Consider the following 17,613-nt stretch of genomic DNA (forward strand, 5'->3'; position numbering starts at 1 on the left):
TTATGGGGGATCTGTAGATGACGCTTTGTTATGGGGGATCTGTGGATGTCGTTCCGTTATGGGGGATCTGTGGATGACGCTCTGTTATGGGGGATCTGTGGATGACGCTCTGTTATGGGGATCTGTGGATAACGCTCTGTTATGGGGGATCTGTGGGTGACGCTCTGTTATGGGGATCTGTGGATGACGCTCTGTTATGGGGGATCTGTGGGTGACGCTCTGTTATGGGGGATCTGTGGATGATGCTCTGTTATGGGGGATCTGTGGATGACGCTTTGTTATGGGGGATCTGTGGATGTCGTTCCGTTATGGGGGATCTGTGGCTGACGCTCTGTTATGGGGGATCTGTGGATGACGCTCTGTTATGGGGGATCTGTGGATGACGCTCTGTTATGGGGGATCTATAGATGATGCTCTGTTATGGGGGATCTGTGGAGGACACTCTTATGTGGGATCTGTAGATGACGCTTTGTTATGGGGGATCTGTGGATGTCGTTCCGTTATGGGGGATCTGTGGCTGACGCTCTGTTATGGGGGATCTGTGGATGACGCTCTGTTATGGGGGATCTGTGGCTGACGCTCTGTTATGGGGGATCTGTGGCTGACGCTCTGTTATGGGGGATCTGTGGCTGACGCTCTGTTATGGGGGATCTGTGGATGATGCTCTGTTATGGGGGATCTGTGGATGACGCTCTGTTATGAGGGATCTGTGGATGACGCTCTGTTATGAGGGATCTGTGGATGACGCTCTGTTATGGGGGATCTGTGGATGACGCGGCTGAAGAATTCTTCCAGGCAGCACATGGTTAATCTGGTGACTCTTTGGCGCTGTCCCTGAGACTTTCCCAGGTGACTCCCCCTTCTCGGTGGGGCAGGTCCTGGGCAGGTGACGTCTCCTCCACACCCCCTGCCCTCCTCCTCCCTATGTAAGGATCTGCAGGAGGCAGCAGCTCAGGATCCAGCAGCCGCCGCCGCACTGTGAGTACTCTGCTCCCTGATGTCTCTGCCTCTGATGCCTCTGCCTCTGATGCCTTCTCTGTCTCCTCTGCCTCTGATGTCTCTGCTCCCTGATGTCTCTGCCTCTGATGTCTCTGCCTCTGATGCCTTCTCTGTCTCCTCTGCCTCTGATGTTGGGGGCGAGCACCTGTCATGGTGACTCGTCCGCCCCTCGTCCCTCGCCTTAGACTTTGCCCATCCTGTAGGTTCTCAGTAACTAATGTCGCTGCTCCTTGTACTTCTCCTGGGAATCCAATATTAGGGAAGAGGTCACTGATGGGGGGGGCCTGTGATAAATCGGGGAATTGCCAGATGAGCGATTGTCTCCTAAGTTGCCTTTTTACGGCTCATCACACGGGATCAGTCACCGCTCCATCATGTCGGTGCTTGTGTCCTGCGGAAGCTGCGCCTCTGTGCAGTTTGGGATCTTATGGCCATGTGCACATGTTGCATTTTTGAGTGCAGATTTGTCACAAAACTACAAGTAAATCCTGATATTGGCAGAGTCAGGGAATCCTGAGGTCTCTGCACACGAGGAGGATTCTCTCCCTGCAGATCTGGTGCAGAAAATAATCCACAGCGTCAAATCTGTTTGGATTTATTCACCCATTAAATTCAATTGAAAAAAAGCATAAAAAAACGAGCGTCATCCCCTCCGAGAAATGCAGAATACTCAACATGTGCACGTACCCTAAGGGTCATTATACCCGATCTACTCGTCTCTGCTCAAAGGGATTCTGGGTAACAGCAATCTCCAAAAATAGAGGTAAAATCCTCCAGGAAAGCACAAAAGAAATTATAGCAAATCCCTAAAGGTAATAATATTATTTCACACTATGTTCCCCTGTGTAATAAAATCATACCTTTAGCCAGCACTAGGGGGAGCTCCCTGTATACAGAGACACATGATAAGATCCTGTCTGCAGCCACCACTAGGGGGAGCTCCCTGTATACAGAGACACATGATAAGATCCTGTCTGCAGCCACCACTAGGGGGAGCTCCCTGTATACAGAGATACATGATAAGATCCTGTCTGCAGCCACCACTAGGGGGAGCTCCCTGTATACAGAGATACATAAGATCCTGTCTGCAGCCACCACTAGGGGGAGCTCCCTGTATACAGAGATACATGATAAGATCCTGTCTGCAGCCACCACTAGGGGGAGCTACCTGTATACAGAGACACATGATAAGATCCTATCTGCAGCCACCACTAGGGGGAGCTCCCTGTATACAGAGACACATGATAAGATCCTGTCTGCAGTCACCACTAGGGGGAGCTCCCTGTATACAGAGATACATAAGATCCTGTCTGCAGTCACCACTAGGGGGAGCTCCCTGTATACAGAGATACATAAGATCCTGTCTGCAGTCACCACTAGGGGGAGCTCCCTGTATACAGAGATACATGATAAGATCATGTCTGCAGCCTCCACTAGAGGGAGCTCCCTGTATACAAAGATACATGATAAGATCATGTCTGCAGCCTCCACTAGAGGGAGCTCCCTGTATACAGAGATACATGATAAGATCCTGTCTGCAGCCACCACTAGGGGGAGCTCCCTGTATACAGAGATACATGACAAGATCCTGTCTGCAGCCACCACTAGGGGGAGCTCCCTGTATACAGACATACATGATAAGATCCTGTCTGCAGCCACCACTAGGGGGAGCTCCCTGTATACAGAGATACATGGTAAGATCCTGTCTGCAGCCACCACTAGGGGGAGCTCCCTGTATACAGAGATACATGGTAAGCTCCTGTCTGCAGCCACCACTAGGGGGAGCTCCCTGTATACAGAGATAGATACATGATAAGATCCTGCCTGCAGCCACCACTAGGGGGAGCTCCCTGCATACAGAGATACATGGTAAGATCCTGTCTGCAGCCACCACTAGGGGGAGCTCCCTGTATACAGAGATACATGATAAGATCCTGTCTGCAGTCACCACTAGGGGGAGCTCCCTGTATACAGAGATATATGATAAGATTCTGTCTGCAGCCACCACTAGGGGGAGCTCCCTGTATACAGAGATACATGGTAAGATCCTGTCTGCAGCCACCACTAGGGGGAGATCCCTGTATACAGAGATACATGATAAGATCCTGTCTGCAGCCTCCACTAGGGGGAGCTCCCTGTATACATAGATACATGATAAGATCCTGTCTGCAGCCACCACTAGGGGGAGCTCCCTGTATACATAAATACATGATAAGATCCTGTCTGCAGCTACCACTAGGGGGAGCTCCCTGTATACAGAGATACATGATAAGATCCTGTCTGCAGCCACCACTAGGGGGAGCTCCCTGTATACATAGATACATGATAAGATCCTGTCTGCAGCCACCACTAGGGGGAGCTCCCTGTATACAGAGATACATGATAAGATCCTGTCTGCAGCCACCACTAGGGGGAGCTCCCTGTATACATAGATACATGATAAGATCCTGTCTGCAGCCACCACTAGGGGAAGCTCCCTGTATACAGAGATACATGATAAGATCCTGTCTGCAGCCACCACTAGGGGGAGCTCGCTGTATACAGAGATACATGATAAGATCCTGTCTGCAGCCACCACTAGGGGGAGCTCGCTGTATACAGAGATACATGATAAGATCCTGTCTGCAGCCACCACTAGGAGGAGCTCCCTGTATACAGAGATACATAAGATCCTGTCTGCAGCCACCACTAGGGGGAGCTCCCTGTATACAGAGATACATGATAAGATCCTGTCTGCAGCCACCACTAGGGGGAGCTCCCTGTATACAGAGATACATGATAAGATCCTGTCTGCAGTCACCACTAGGGGAAGCTCCCTGTATACAGAGATACATGATAAGATCCTGTCTGCAGCCACCACTAGGGGGAGCTCCCTGTATACAGAGATACATGATAAGATCCTGTCTGCAGTCACCACTAGGGGGAGCTCCCTGTATACAGAGATATATCCAGCATTGTTCGTGGCCATCATTTCAGCTCAGTGTGAATTGACTTTTATCAGTGATCAGCACTGAGGCCGTCTCTTGTCCAGCATAGATGACACCTGTTTCTGTTGGGGCGGTCAGGAACCTTGCAGATCCTCTAGCACACAGACCACGCTGATGTAAATGGTTTTGAGTGATCTGACGTGACCTTTGGGCGTCTCTCACCTCTCTTAAATGTTCCTGGAGTTGTGTGACATTCATCATCTAATTCTGAAGGGCATTGTTCACAATGAAGCATCATTAGTGTGGGATGTGACCAGAGGACGTCCACTTTTCTGCCTGTGACTCTTCCAGTCTCTCTGTGTCTCTGTACAACCTGCTGGTGACACTCTGTGACGCTCTAAGTTCAGTGGCCACTTCTCTGCCTTTCCATAATTCTTCTAGTCTCTCTTCCTCATGGGACCTGTAGAGGGGGTGGAGGCGCCTCTGGTGTGCGGTCCTCGGGGGTTGGCCTCCTATGTGCCACGCCCTCGTGGTTTCTGTTCTCGCCCCCACTCTCCATTTGTCTTTGAATCATCCTGTTGTGAAAGGTTCAGCTGCTTTTTAGTCATTTCTGCTTCTGGGAAATCTGGGTGACTCCACCATGGGGCTTTATATTCAGTCTGGAGGTTTGGGGTCAGCGCGGCCCCTCTGCTGTTATTTCTAGATGAGTCGCTGTGTTATGTTGGTTCTGGTTACGCTCCAGCGCCACACACGGATGCACTCGTCCCATCCCTAATGTGAGCTGACATATGCCATAGAGCACACAGCTGACGTCACACCTCTACCCCCGGCAATGTGTCCTCCAAGCCTTTGTAGCTTGTGAGTAAAGCAGTTTGGGTCTGGGGTACTGCTCCAAGTCAGGCGAATGAGAACCGCATGAAATAAGGGTCACAGGGCCACATATCAGCCTCATAGAGGGTTTTACTGTACAGCCCTGGTGGTCTAGAGCAAGGTAATGTGAGTTACTCTGGTGGTCTAAGGAAGCATAAAGGTATGTGAGTGTCCCTGGTGGTCCAAGGCAGCATGGGATTAATGTATCACTGGTGGTCTAGGGTAGTGTTAAGGATGATGCCAGGAGTACTGGTGGTCTAGGGGAGTGCACGGATCTATGTAAGCATGATTTAGGGCATTGTAGGGGTTAATGTGAGTATTCCTGGTGGTCTAGGGCATTGTAGGGGTTAATGTGAGTATCCCTGGTGGTCTAGGGCATTGTTTACGTTCATGGGAGTATCCCTGGTGGTCTAGGGCATTGTAGGGGTTAATGTGGGTATTCCTGGTGGTCTAGGGCATTGTAGGGGTTAATATGGTTATTCCTGGTGGTCTAAGGCATTGTAGGGGTTAATGTGGGTATACCTGGTGGTCTAGGGCATTGTAGGGGTTAATGTGAGTATTCCTGGTGGTCTAGGGCATTGTAGGGGTTAATGTGAGTATTCCTGGTGGTCTATGGCATTGTGGGCGTTAATGTGGGTATCCCTGGTGGTCTAGGGCATTGTAGGGGTTAATGAGTATCCCTGGTGGTCTATGGCATTGTGGGGGTTAATGTGGGTATCCCTGGTGGTCTATGGCATTGTGGGGGTTAATGTGGGTATCCCTGGTGGTCTATGGCATTGTGGGGGTTAATGTGGGTATCCCTGGTGGTCTATGGCCTTGTGGGGGTTAATGTGGGTATCCCTGGTGGTCTATGGCATTGTGGGGGTTAATGTGGGTATCCCTGGTGGTCTATGGCATTGTGGGGGTTAATGTGGGTATCCCTGGTGGTCTAGGGCATTGTGGGGGTTAATGTGGGTATCTCTGGTGGTCTATGGCATTGTGGGGGTTAATGTTGGTATCCCTGGTGGTCTATGGCATTGTGGGGGTTAATGTGGGTATCCCTGGTGGTCTATGGCATTGTGGGGGTTAATGTGGGTATCCCTGGTGGTCTATGGCATTGTGGGGGTTAATGTGGGTGTCCCTGGTGGTCTATGGCATTGTGGGGGTTAATGTGGGTATCCCTGGTGGTCTATGGCCTTGTGGGGGTTAATGTGGGTATCCCTGGTGGTCTATGGCATTGTGGGGGTTAATGTGGGTATCCCTGGTGGTCTATGGCATTGTGGGGGTTAATGTGGGTATCCCTGGTGGTCTATGGCATTGTGGGGGTTAATGTGGGTATCCCTGGTGGTCTAGGGCATTGTGGGGGTTAATGTGGGTATCTCTGGTGGTCTATGGCATTGTGGGGGTTAATGTTGGTATCCCTGGTGGTCTATGGCATTGTGGGGGTTAATGTGGGTATCCCTGGTGGTCTATGGCATTGTGGGGGTTAATGTGGGTGTCCCTGGTGGTCTATGGCATTGTGGGGGTTAATGTGGGTGTCCCTGGTGGTCTATGGCATTGTGGGGGTTAATGTGGGTATCCCTGGTGGTCTATGGCATTGTGGGGGTTAATGTTGGTATTCCTGGTGGTCTATGGCATTTTGGGGGTTAATGTGGGTGTCCCTGGTGGTCTATGGCATTGTGGGGGTTAATGTGGGTATCCCTGGTGGTCTATGGCATTGTGGGGGTTAATGTGGGTATCCCTGGTGGTCTAGGGCATTGTAATGGTTAATGTGGGTATCGCTGGTGGTCTATGGCATTGTGGGGGTTAATGTTGGTATTCCTGGTGGTCTATGACATTGTGGGGGTTAATGTGGGTATCCCTGGTGGTCTATGGCATTGTGGGGGTTAATGTGGGTATCCCTGGTGGTCTATGTCATTGTGGGGGTTAATGTTGGTATTCCTGGTTGTCTAGGGCATTGTAGGGGTTAATGTGAGTATCCCTGGTGGTCTATGGCATTGTGGGGGTTAATGTTGGTATTCCTGGTGGTCTATGGCATTGTGGGGGTTAATGTGGGTGTCCCTGGTGGTCTAGGGCATTGTAGGGGTTAATGTGGGTATCCCTGGTGGTCTAGGGCATTGTAGGGGTTAATGTGGGTATCCCTGGTGGTCTATGCATATAACAAACTACAGGACAGTCAGGAGCTGCAGTTCCAGTTTCAGCCACACTGGTATATACGGCGCCGTCAGGTTCTGCAATGAATGGTGGCGCTGTGGCCCCTCCGTTGCGCTGATCTGGGGCCCCAGGGGCCGTATACACATGTGTGGACTCGCTGTATACCAGTCGCCGCGGTCTGGGCTACGTCGCGACCTCCGGTCTCTGCAGTTTCCTCTCTGGGTGATGGAACAATCGGGGAAAGTAATCAGCCGTTAGTTTCCACTTCTGGCGTTTTATCCGGAAACTCCGCCCGGCGCAGATCATTAAAATATCCGCAGATTATCCTCCAGTATGCCTGGTGGTGTGCGGGCAGCGCAGGAGACAGTCATTATAATCTCCCCTGACTATCCCGCAGTGTCCCTGGTGGCCTGGGGGATGCGTAAGGGTTAATCCTTATAATACCTGCTGATTATCCTGATCCTAGTCACCCAGCTTTCCCAGGTACAGATAAAATCAGAAAACTTCTAGAACAGGTGAGGACAGGGGCAGATGGCAGCCGCCATTCATTAGTGCCGGACCGCCGCAGTGACGGAAACGTATAGCACAGGTGAGGACGGGGCAGATGGCAGCCGCCATTCATTAGTGCCGAACCGCCGCAGTGACGAAAACGTATAGCACAGGTGAGGACGGGGCAGATGGCAGCCGCCATTTAATTAGTGCCGAACCGCCGCAGTGACGAAAACGTATAGCACAGGTGAGGACGGGGCAGATGGCAGCCGCCATTTAATTAGTGCCGGACCGCCGCAGTGACGGACGTGTTTCCTTCTTTGCAGGAATCCGGAGATCTCAGCCAATCAGCGAGGAAAACTGATCATCTCCCATCTCTAACTACTGGGTAAGGTATAGCAGAGAGGAGGGATGGGTGGATGGGTGGATGGATGGATGGGTGGATGGATGGATGGATGGGTGGATGGATGGATGGGTGGATGGATGGATGGGTGGATGGATGGATGGATGGATGGATGGGTCGATGGGTGGATGGATGGATGGATGGATGGGTGGGTGGATGGATGGATGGATGGGTCGATGGGTGGATGGATGGATGGATGGATGGATGGGTCGATGGATGGATGGATGGGTCGATGGGTGGATGGATGGGTCGATGGATGGATGGGTCGATGGATGGGTGGGTGGATGGATGGGTGGGTGGATGGATGGGTCGATGGGTGGATGGATGGGTCGATGGGTGGATGGATGGGTGGGTCGATGGGTCGATGGGTGGATGGATGGATCGATGGGTGGATGGGTCGATGGGTGGATGGATGGATGGGTGGATGGATGGGTGGATGGCTGCATGGATGGATGGATGTGTGGGTGGGTGGGTGGATGGATGGATGCGTGGATGGGTGGATGGATGGATGGGTGGATGGATGCGTGGATGGATGGATGGGTGGATGGATGGGTGGATGGATGGGTTGGTGGATGGATGGATGCGTGGATGGATGGATGCGTGGATGGATGGATGGATGGGTGGGTGGGTTTCTGGGTGGGTCGATGGGTGGATGAATGGATGGGTGTTGGGTTTCTGGGTGGTTGGGTTTCTGGGTGGGTGGATGGATGGGTTGGAGGGGTGATTGGGTTTCTGGATGGATGGATGGATGGATGGATGGGTGGGTGGGTGGGTACATGGACGGATGGATGGATGGGTGGGTGGATACATGGATGGATGGATAGATGTATGGTATATCTGAGCGGCACCTTCTAGCAGGATGAGGCTAGTGTACACAGGAGGCTGCTCTGACTGCAGAGTATGTATGTATGTATGTATACAGGGTCTTGCAAAAGTATTCACCCCCTTGTCTTTTTACCTATTTTGTTGTATTACAACCTTTGTTTAGATATTTTTCTAATCTGATTTGGGTGTGATAGTCTAAGATAAGAAGGTGAAGTGGGGAAAAAAAATAAGCAAAATTTAATTTATGGGATAAAATAAATAAAAATTGCCATGTGCATATGTGTTCACCCCTTTTGCTATGAAGTCCCTAAAAATTTCTGGTGCAAGCAATTCTATCATAAGTCCCATGTTTAATGGAAGTCCACCTGTGTGCAATCTAAGTGTCCCAGGGTCTGTCAATACACACACCTTTTTTTTTGAAAGGCCACAGAAGCTGCAACACCACGAAGACCGAGGAGGTCTCCAAACAAAACCACGAAGACCGAGGAGGTCTCCAAACAAAACCACGAAGACCGAGGAGGTCTCCAAACAAAACCACGAAGACCGAGGAGGTCTCCAAGCAAAACCACGAAGACCGAGGAGGTCTCCAAGCAAAACCACGAAGACCGAGGAGGTCTCCAAACAAAACCACGAAGACCGAGGAGGTCTCCAAACAAAACCACGAAGACCGAGGAGGTCTCCAAACAAAACCACGAAGACCGAGGAGGTCTCCAAACAAAACCACGAAGACCGAGGAGGTCTCCAAACAAAACCACGAAGACCGAGGAGGTCTCCAAACAAAACCACGAAGACCGAGGAGGTCTCCAAACAAAACCACGAAGACCGAGGAGGTCTCCAAACAAAACCACGAAGACCGAGGAGGTCTCCAAGCAAAACCACGAAGACCGAGGAGGTCTCCAAGCAAAACCACGAAGACCGAGGAGGTCTCCAAGCAAAACCACGAAGACCGAGGAGGTCTCCAAGCAAAACCACGAAGACCGAGGAGGTCTCCAAGCAAAACCACGAAGACCGAGGAGGTCTCCAAGCAAAACCACGAAGACCGAGGAGGTCTCCAAGCAAAACCACGAAGACCGAGGAGGTCTCCAAACAAAACACGAAGACCAAGGGGATCTCCAAGCAAGACAGAGACAAAGTGTTGAAATGTACAGGTCAGGCTTGGGTGCTAAAAAGTATCCCAATCTCTGATCCCCCGGAGCTTCATCAAATCCATTATCATCAAATGGAAAGAACATGGTACCACAACAAACCTGCCAAGAGAGGGCCACCCACCAAAACTCTCAGTTCAGCCAAGGAGGACATTAATCAGAGAGGAGCACAGTAAGGTTACCCTGAGGGAGCCGCCAGAGTTCCCAAGAAGTGACTGGGGTATCAGTCCATACGTCTACAATAAGCCGCACACTCCATAGAGCCGGCCTCTATGGAAGATCGGCCAGAAAAAGCAGAAACTTACAGCCAAAAACTTGAAGGTTGGTTTTGATTTTGCCAAAAGCCACGTGTGAGGCCCCCAAATGTCTGGAGGAAGGTGCTGTGGTTAGATGAGACCAAAATGGACCTTCATGGCCACCAATGTAAACGCTGCGTCTGGTGCCAAGAACACCCTCCCTACAGTGAAGCATGGTGGTGGGAGGAGGTTTTTCGGCAGCAGGGACAGGGAAGATGGGCTGAATTGAGGGGAAGATGGATGGTGCGAAATACAGGGAAATTCATGAGGAATACCTGTCTGTCTGTCAATGATGTGAGACGGGGGACGGAGGTTTCACCTTCCAGCAAGATAATGATCCAAAGCTCCTGCTAAAGCCGCATTGGAGGGGAAACGTGGTAAATGTCACAGCCCAGAGCTTCATCCAATGGAGAATCTGTGGTCAGAGGTGAAGAGCGATGGTCACCAGAGGAGACATCTAATGGAAGGAGCCGGAGCAGATCTACCTGGAGGAAGATGTGGAAAGTGCTGACTACAGGGGGTGAATAGTTTTGCACACTGATGTTTCAGTTATTTTGTTCTATTTGTTGTTTGCTTCACAATAAAATAAAAACACGAATGTTCCCAGTTGTAGGAACGTTCTGAACAAGAAACCATGCAAATAAGAAAAAACAAGAAAAAACAAACAGAGAAATACCAGGGTGTGGGGTAGAAAAACATGAAAATGCCAAGGAGTGAATGCTATTGCAAGGCACTGTGCATATATATGTGTGTGTGTGTGTGTGTGTGTGTGTGTGTGTGTGTGTGTGTGTGTATGTGTATGTGTATTACACACACCAGAGAGTGCAGCCGCCGTGCGCCCAGACACTGCACTTCTAGCATGGAGACCCTTGCTCGCCCTCCTCCTCCACCTCCTCTCCTGCCTTTCACATGAGTTGTTAGCCGGGGTCTGATGGGAAGGTCTGTGTCCCATGCTAGTGGGTGTGCACATTGTCGTGGCCAGGGAGGGGTGCACATTGTCGTGGCCAGGGAGGGCGCACATTGTCGTGGCCAGGGAGGGGTGCACATTGTCGTGGCCAGGGAGGGGTGCACATTGTCGTGGCCAGGGAGGGGTGCACATTGTCGTGGCCAGGGAGGGGTGCACATTGTTGTGGCCAGGGAGGGGTGCACATTGTCGTGGCCAGGGGGTGGTGCACATTGTCGTGGCCAGGGGGTGGTGCACATTGTTGTGGCCAGGGGGGAGGGGGCGCACATTGTCGTGGCCGGGGGGGACGCACATTGTCATGGCCGGGGGGAACGCACATTGTCCTGGCTGGGGGGGGACGAACATTGTTCTGGCTGGGGGGGGGGACGCACATTGTCTTGGCTGAGGGGGGGGACGCACATTGTCTTGGCTGAGGGGGGGACGCACATTGTCCTGGCTGGGGGGGGACGAACATTGTTCTGGCTGGGGGGGGGGACGCACATTGTCTTGGCTGGGGGGGGGGGACGCACATTGTCTTGGCTGAGGGGGGGACGCACATTGTCCTGGCTGAGGGGGGGGACGCACATTGTCCTGGCTGAGGGGGGGACGCACATTGTCCTGGCTGAGGGGGGGACGCACATTGTCCTGGCTGAAGGGGGGACGCACATTGTCCTGGCTGAGGGGGAGACGCACATTGTCTTGGCTGAGGGGGGGACGCACATTGTCCTGGCTGGGGGGGGACGCACATTGTCCTGGCTGGGGGGGGGAGACGCACATTGTCCTGGCTGGGGGGGGGACGCACATTGTCTTGGCTGAGGGGGGGACGCACATTGTCTTGGCTGAGGGGGGGACGCACATTGTCTTGGCTGAGGGGGGGACGCACATTGTCCTGGCTGGGGGGGGACGCACATTGTCCTGGCTGGGGGGGGGACGAACATTGTCCTGGCTGGGGGGGGGGGGACGCACATTGTCCTGGCGGGGGGGACGTACATTGTCGTGGCCGGGGGTACGCACATTGTCCTGGCCGGGGGGAACGCACATTGTCCTGGCTGGGGGGGACGAACATTGTCCTGGCTGGGGGGGGACGCATACATTGTCCTGGCTGAGGGGGGGACGCACATTGTCCTGGCTGAGGGGGGGACGCACATTGTCCTGGCTGAGGGGGGGACGCACATTGTCCTGGCTGAGGGGGGGACGCACATTGTCCTGGCTGAGGGGGGGACGCACATTGTCCTGGCTGAGGGGGGGGACGCACATTGTCCTGGCTGAGGGGGGGACGCACATTGTCCTGGCTGAGGGGGGGGGGCGCACATTGTCCTGGCTGAGGGGGGACGCACATTGTCTTGGCTGAGGGGGGGACGCACATTGTCTTGGCTGAGGGGGGGACGCACATTGTCCTGGCTGGGGGGGGACGAACATTGTCCTGGCTGGGGGGGGGGACGCACATTGTCTTGGCTGAGGGGGGGACGCACATTGTCCTGGCTGAGGGGGGGACGCACATTGTCCTGGCTGAGGGGGGGGACGCACATTGTCCTGGCTGAGGGGGGGGACGCACATTGTCCTGGCTGAAGGGGGGACGCACATTGTCCTGGCTGAGGGGGAGACGCACATTGTCTTGGCTGAGGGGGGGGGTGCACATTGTCGTGGCCAGGGAGGGGTGCACATTGTCGTGGCCAGGGAGGGGTGCACATTGTTGTGGCCAGGGAGGGGTGCACATTGTTGTGGCCAGGGAGGGGTGCACATTGTCGTGGCCAGGGGGTGGTGCACATTGTTGTGGCCAGGGGGAGGGGGCGCACATTGTCGTGGCCGGGGGGACGCACATTGTCATGGCCGGGGGGAACGCACATTGTCCTGGCTGGGGGGGACGAACATTGTCCTGGCTGGGGGGGGACGCATACATTGTCCTGGCTGAGGGGGGGACGCACATTGTCCTGGCTGAGGGGGGGACGCACATTGTCCTGGCTGAGGGGGGGGACGCACATTGTCCTGGCTGAGGGGGGGACGCACATTGTCCTGGCTGAGGGGGGGACGCACATTGTCCTGGCTGAGGGGGGGGACGCACATTGTCCTGGCTGAGGGGGGGACGCACATTGTCCTGGCTGAGGGGGGGGGGGCGCACATTGTCCTGGCTGAGGGGGGACGCACATTGTCTTGGCTGAGGGGGGGACGCACATTGTCTTGGCTGAGGGGGGGACGCACATTGTCCTGGCTGGGGGGGGGACGAACATTGTCCTGGCTGGGGGGGGGGACGCACATTGTCTTGGCTGAGGGGGGGACGCACATTGTCCTGGCTGAGGGGGGGACGCACATTGTCCTGGCTGAGGGGGGGGACGCACATTGTCCTGGCTGAGGGGGGGGACGCACATTGTCCTGGCTGAAGGGGGGACGCACATTGTCTTGGCTGAGGGGGGGGGTGCACATTGTCGTGGCCAGGGAGGGGTGCACATTGTCGTGGCCAGGGAGGGGTGCACATTGTTGTGGCCAGGGAGGGGTGCACATTGTTGTGGCCAGGGAGGGGTGCACATTGTCGTGGCCAGGGGGGTGGTGCACATTGTTGTGGCCAGGGGGAGGGGGCGCACATTGTCGTGGCCGGGGGGACGCACATTGTCATGGCCGGGGGGAACGCACATTGTCCTGGCTGGGGGGGACGAACATTGTCCTGGCTGAGGGGGGGGACGCACATTGTCCTGGCTGAGGGGGGGACGCACATTGTCCTGGCTGAGGGGGGGGGGGCGCACATTGTCCTGGCTGAGGGGGGACGCACATTGTCTTGGCTGAGGGGGGGACGCACATTGTCCTGGCTGGGGGGGGGACGAACATTGTCCTGGCTGGGGGGGGACGCACATTGTCCTGGCTGGGGGGGGACGAACATTGTCCTGGCTGAGGGGGGGGACGCACATTGTCCTGGCTGAGGGGGGGACGCACATTGTCCTGGCTGAGGGGGGGGGCGCACATTGTCCTGGCTGAGGGGGGACGCACATTGTCTTGGCTGAGGGGGGGACGCACATTGTCCTGGCTGAGGGGGGACGCACATTGTCTTGGCTGAGGGGGGGACGCACATTGTCCTGGCTGGGGGGGGACGAACATTGTCCTGGCTGGGGGGGGACGAACATTGTCCTGGCTGGGGGGGGACGCACATTGTCTTGGCTGAGGGGGGGGACGCACATTGTCCTGGCTGAGGGGGGGATGCACATTGTCCTGGCTGAGGGGGGGGACGCACATTGTCCTGGCTGAAGGGGGGACGCACATTGTCCTGGCTGAGGGGGAGACGCACATTGTCTTGGCTGAGGGGGGGACGCACATTGTCCTGTCTGGGGGGAGACGCACATTGTCTTGGCTGAGGGGGGGGACGCACATTGTCTTGGCTGAGGGGGGGACGCACATTGTCTTGGCGGGGGGACGAACATTGTCCTGGCTGGGGGGGGGGACGCACATTGTCCCTGGCTGGGGGGGGGGGACGCACATTGTCCTGGCGGGGGGGGGACGTACATTGTCGTGGCCGGGGGTACGCACATTGTCCTGGCTGGGGGGGGACGCACATTGTCCTGGCTGGGGGGGGGGACGCACATTGTCCTAGCTGGGGGGGGAGACGCACATTGTCCTGGCTGGGGGGGAGACGAACATTGTCCTGGCTGGGGGGGGGACACACATTGTCCTGGCTGGGGGGGGGACGCACATTGTCCTGGCTGGGGGGGGACGCACATTGTCCTGGCTGGGGGGGGGACGCACATTGTCCTGGCTGGGGGGGGGACGCACATTGTCCTAGCTGGGGGGGGGACGCACATTGTCCTAGCTGGGGGGGGGACGCACATTGTCCTAGCTGGGGGGGGGGGACGCACATTGTCCTGGCTGGGGGGAGACGCACATTGTCCTGGCTGGGGGGGGACGCACATTGTCCTGGCTGGGGGGGGGACGCACATTGTCCTGGCTGGGGGGGGGACGCACATTGTCCTAGCTGGGGGGGGGACGCACATTGTCCTAGCTGGGGGGGGGGGGACGCACATTGTCCTGGCTGGGGGGAGACGCACATTGTCCTGGCTGGGGGGAGACGAACATTGTCCTGGCTGGGGGGGGACGCACATTGTCCTGGCTGGGGGGGGGACGCACATTGTCCTAGCTGGGGGGGGGACGCACATTGTCCTAGCTGGGGGGGGGGGACGCACATTGTCCTAGCTGGGGGGGGGGGACGCACATTGTCCTGGCTGGGGGGAGACGAACATTGTCCTGGCTGGGGGGAGACGAACATTGTCCTGGCTGGGGGGGGACGCACATTGTCGTGGCCGGGGGTACGCACATTGTTGTGACTGGTGAGCGCACATTGTTGTGGCTGGTGCGCGCACACAGATTGACCAGCCTGACCTCTGCATGGCTGTGACGCTGTTCACACTTGCGTATTTTCTGCAGTCCCCGCGGCTTGTACCTGTTCACAATGCGGGATAAATGACGCCTTGTTACCTAATTTTCTTCCTTCTCTCCATAGACAAGATGTCGCAGAGTAAAGGCACGGTGGTCCTGGCGTACAGCGGGGGGCTAGACACCTCCTGTATCCTGGTGTGGCTGAAGGAGCAGGGCTATGACATCATCGCTTACCTGGTGAGTTGGGACACTGGGTGACACAGCCATGATCTCTGGACAGATTTGCCGTACAGGGTCCCGGGAAAGCTGGGTGCTGGGCCCTGCAGGACTGTGGTGGTCCGGTGGGTGAGCAGCCCCACCCTCCTCTGTTATGTCAGGTGTGTATACAGTGATTCTGCTGCCGCTGCAGATTCACAGATAAACTTTCACCTTTAAATTCCGTCTCATATTTGCTGCGCTCTCACTTTAAATAGCAGATAACAGAGAGCAGCTGCGGGCAGTGAAGAGTCTGTGAATTTGGGGTTCATATTTCGGGGTCGCCCTCAGGAGATCTTGATGCCCCAAAGAGACCAAAAATCCTACTAAAGACAGAGCACAGATACAGAGGAGTGGGGGAGGGGAAGTGACAACCAAGCGGCCAGTGTGGGTGTTTGGAGTTGTCAGAGTCCGGGTGTGGATATTGGAGGAGTAGCTGCGAGCTCCGGGGTGGGCAGCACCAGCAGAGCCGACACCACCGGGCTCTGTTCACAGGTTTCTAGATCTCTGCTTGCTGTCAGTGAATGGGAACTTTCTGGTTTATATTCGGAGTCTGACCTAATACTTCTCACAGCTGAGGGTTTGTTACACTGTGTCAGTGTGGACGATCTTCTGTAAGGAATCCCAGGATCTCCGATCCTTTGTTACATTTGTATCCAGTGTAGAATCCTCAATGACTCCAGAATGATACATTGTAACAAACCCTCAGCTGTGAGAGCGCTGGGACAAAATAGGTGTTCAGCCTTTGAATATTGACACAAGACCCCCCACTAATTACTCCTCATTCCATCACAGGCAAATATTGGGCAGAACGAAGACTTCGAGGAGGCGAGGAAGAAAGCGCTGAGCCTGGGAGCGAAGAAGGTGACGGCACAACGGAGGAGTATCACCCCCATCATCTGCAACCTACTATAGTGCTGACACTGTCACCCGGCCTGCAAGGGCTGATAACCGAGAGTAATAGACTGTACTCACCTGTCCTACAGTCTCCTCTCCCAGTAATGGCTGATAACAGGGAGTAATAGATTGTACTCACCTGTCCTACAGTCTCCTCCCCCAGTAATGGCTGATAACAGTGAGTAATAGATTGTAGTCACCTGTCCTACAGTCTCCTCCCCCAGTAATGGCTGATAACAGGGAGTAATAGATTGTACTCACCTGTCCTACAGTCTCCTCCCCCAGTAATGGCTGATAACAGGGAGTAATAGATTGTACTCACCTGTCCTACAGTCTCCTCTCCCAGTAATGGCTGATAACAGGGAGTAATAGACTGTACTCACCTGTCCTACAGTCTCCTCTCCCAGTAATGGCTGATAACAGGGAGTAATAGATTGTACTCACCTGTCCTACAGTCTCCTCCCCCAGTAATGGCTGATAACAGGGAGTAATAGATTATACTCACCTGTCCTACAGTCTCCTCCCCCAGTAATGGCTGATAACAGGGAGTAATAGATTGTACTTACCTGTCCTACAGTCTCCTCCCCCAGTAATGGTGTGGTGTGTACCCCCTCCTATCTGACCTCCTGTGTTGTGTACCCCCTTGTATCTGAGCTCCTATGTTGTGTACCCCCTTGTATCTGAGCTCCTGTGTTGTGTACCCCCTTGTATCTGAGCTCCTGTGTTGTGTACCCCCTCCTATCTGAGCTCCTGTGTTGTGTACCCCCTTGTATCTGAGCTCCGCTTCTTCTCCACCCTGCAGGTCTTTATTGAGGATGTAAGGAAAGAATTTGTGGAGGATTTCATCTGGCCGGCGGTGCAAGCCAACGCCATCTACGAGGACCGCTACCTGCTGGGCACCGCGCTGGCCCGGCCGTGTATCGCCAAGAAGCAGGTGGAGATCGCCAAGAGAGAGGGGGCGAAGTACGTGTCCCACGGGGCCACCGGGAAGGTGAGAATCACTGCAGTGCTCCACTGCGGGGACCCCCAGATCACCCCCTGTAGGATTCACAGGATAGTGACTCCCCACCCCACC

The 17,613-nt window shown here is 54.8% G+C and overlaps 1 protein-coding gene across 1 annotated transcript in view; it reads left to right on the forward strand.

Moving 5' to 3' along the window:
• Positions 1–891: 891 nt before the first annotated feature.
• The window catches only part of ASS1 (argininosuccinate synthase 1), a 60,461-nt gene continuing 43,739 nt past the window's right edge, over positions 892–17,613 (forward strand). Inside the window, exons 1-5 of the mRNA XM_075322913.1 lie at positions 892–978; positions 7,745–7,806; positions 15,511–15,623; positions 16,437–16,505; positions 17,341–17,529. Of these exons, the coding sequence (XP_075179028.1) occupies positions 15,516–15,623; positions 16,437–16,505; positions 17,341–17,529 (366 nt within the window). The 5' untranslated portion in view covers positions 892–978; positions 7,745–7,806; positions 15,511–15,515. The remainder of the gene's footprint in view (positions 979–7,744; positions 7,807–15,510; positions 15,624–16,436; positions 16,506–17,340; positions 17,530–17,613) is intronic.

This window comes from Anomaloglossus baeobatrachus, chromosome 9 (assembly GCF_048569485.1).
Source record: "Anomaloglossus baeobatrachus isolate aAnoBae1 chromosome 9, aAnoBae1.hap1, whole genome shotgun sequence".
In the NCBI taxonomy this organism is placed as follows: Eukaryota; Metazoa; Chordata; class Amphibia; order Anura; family Aromobatidae; genus Anomaloglossus; species Anomaloglossus baeobatrachus.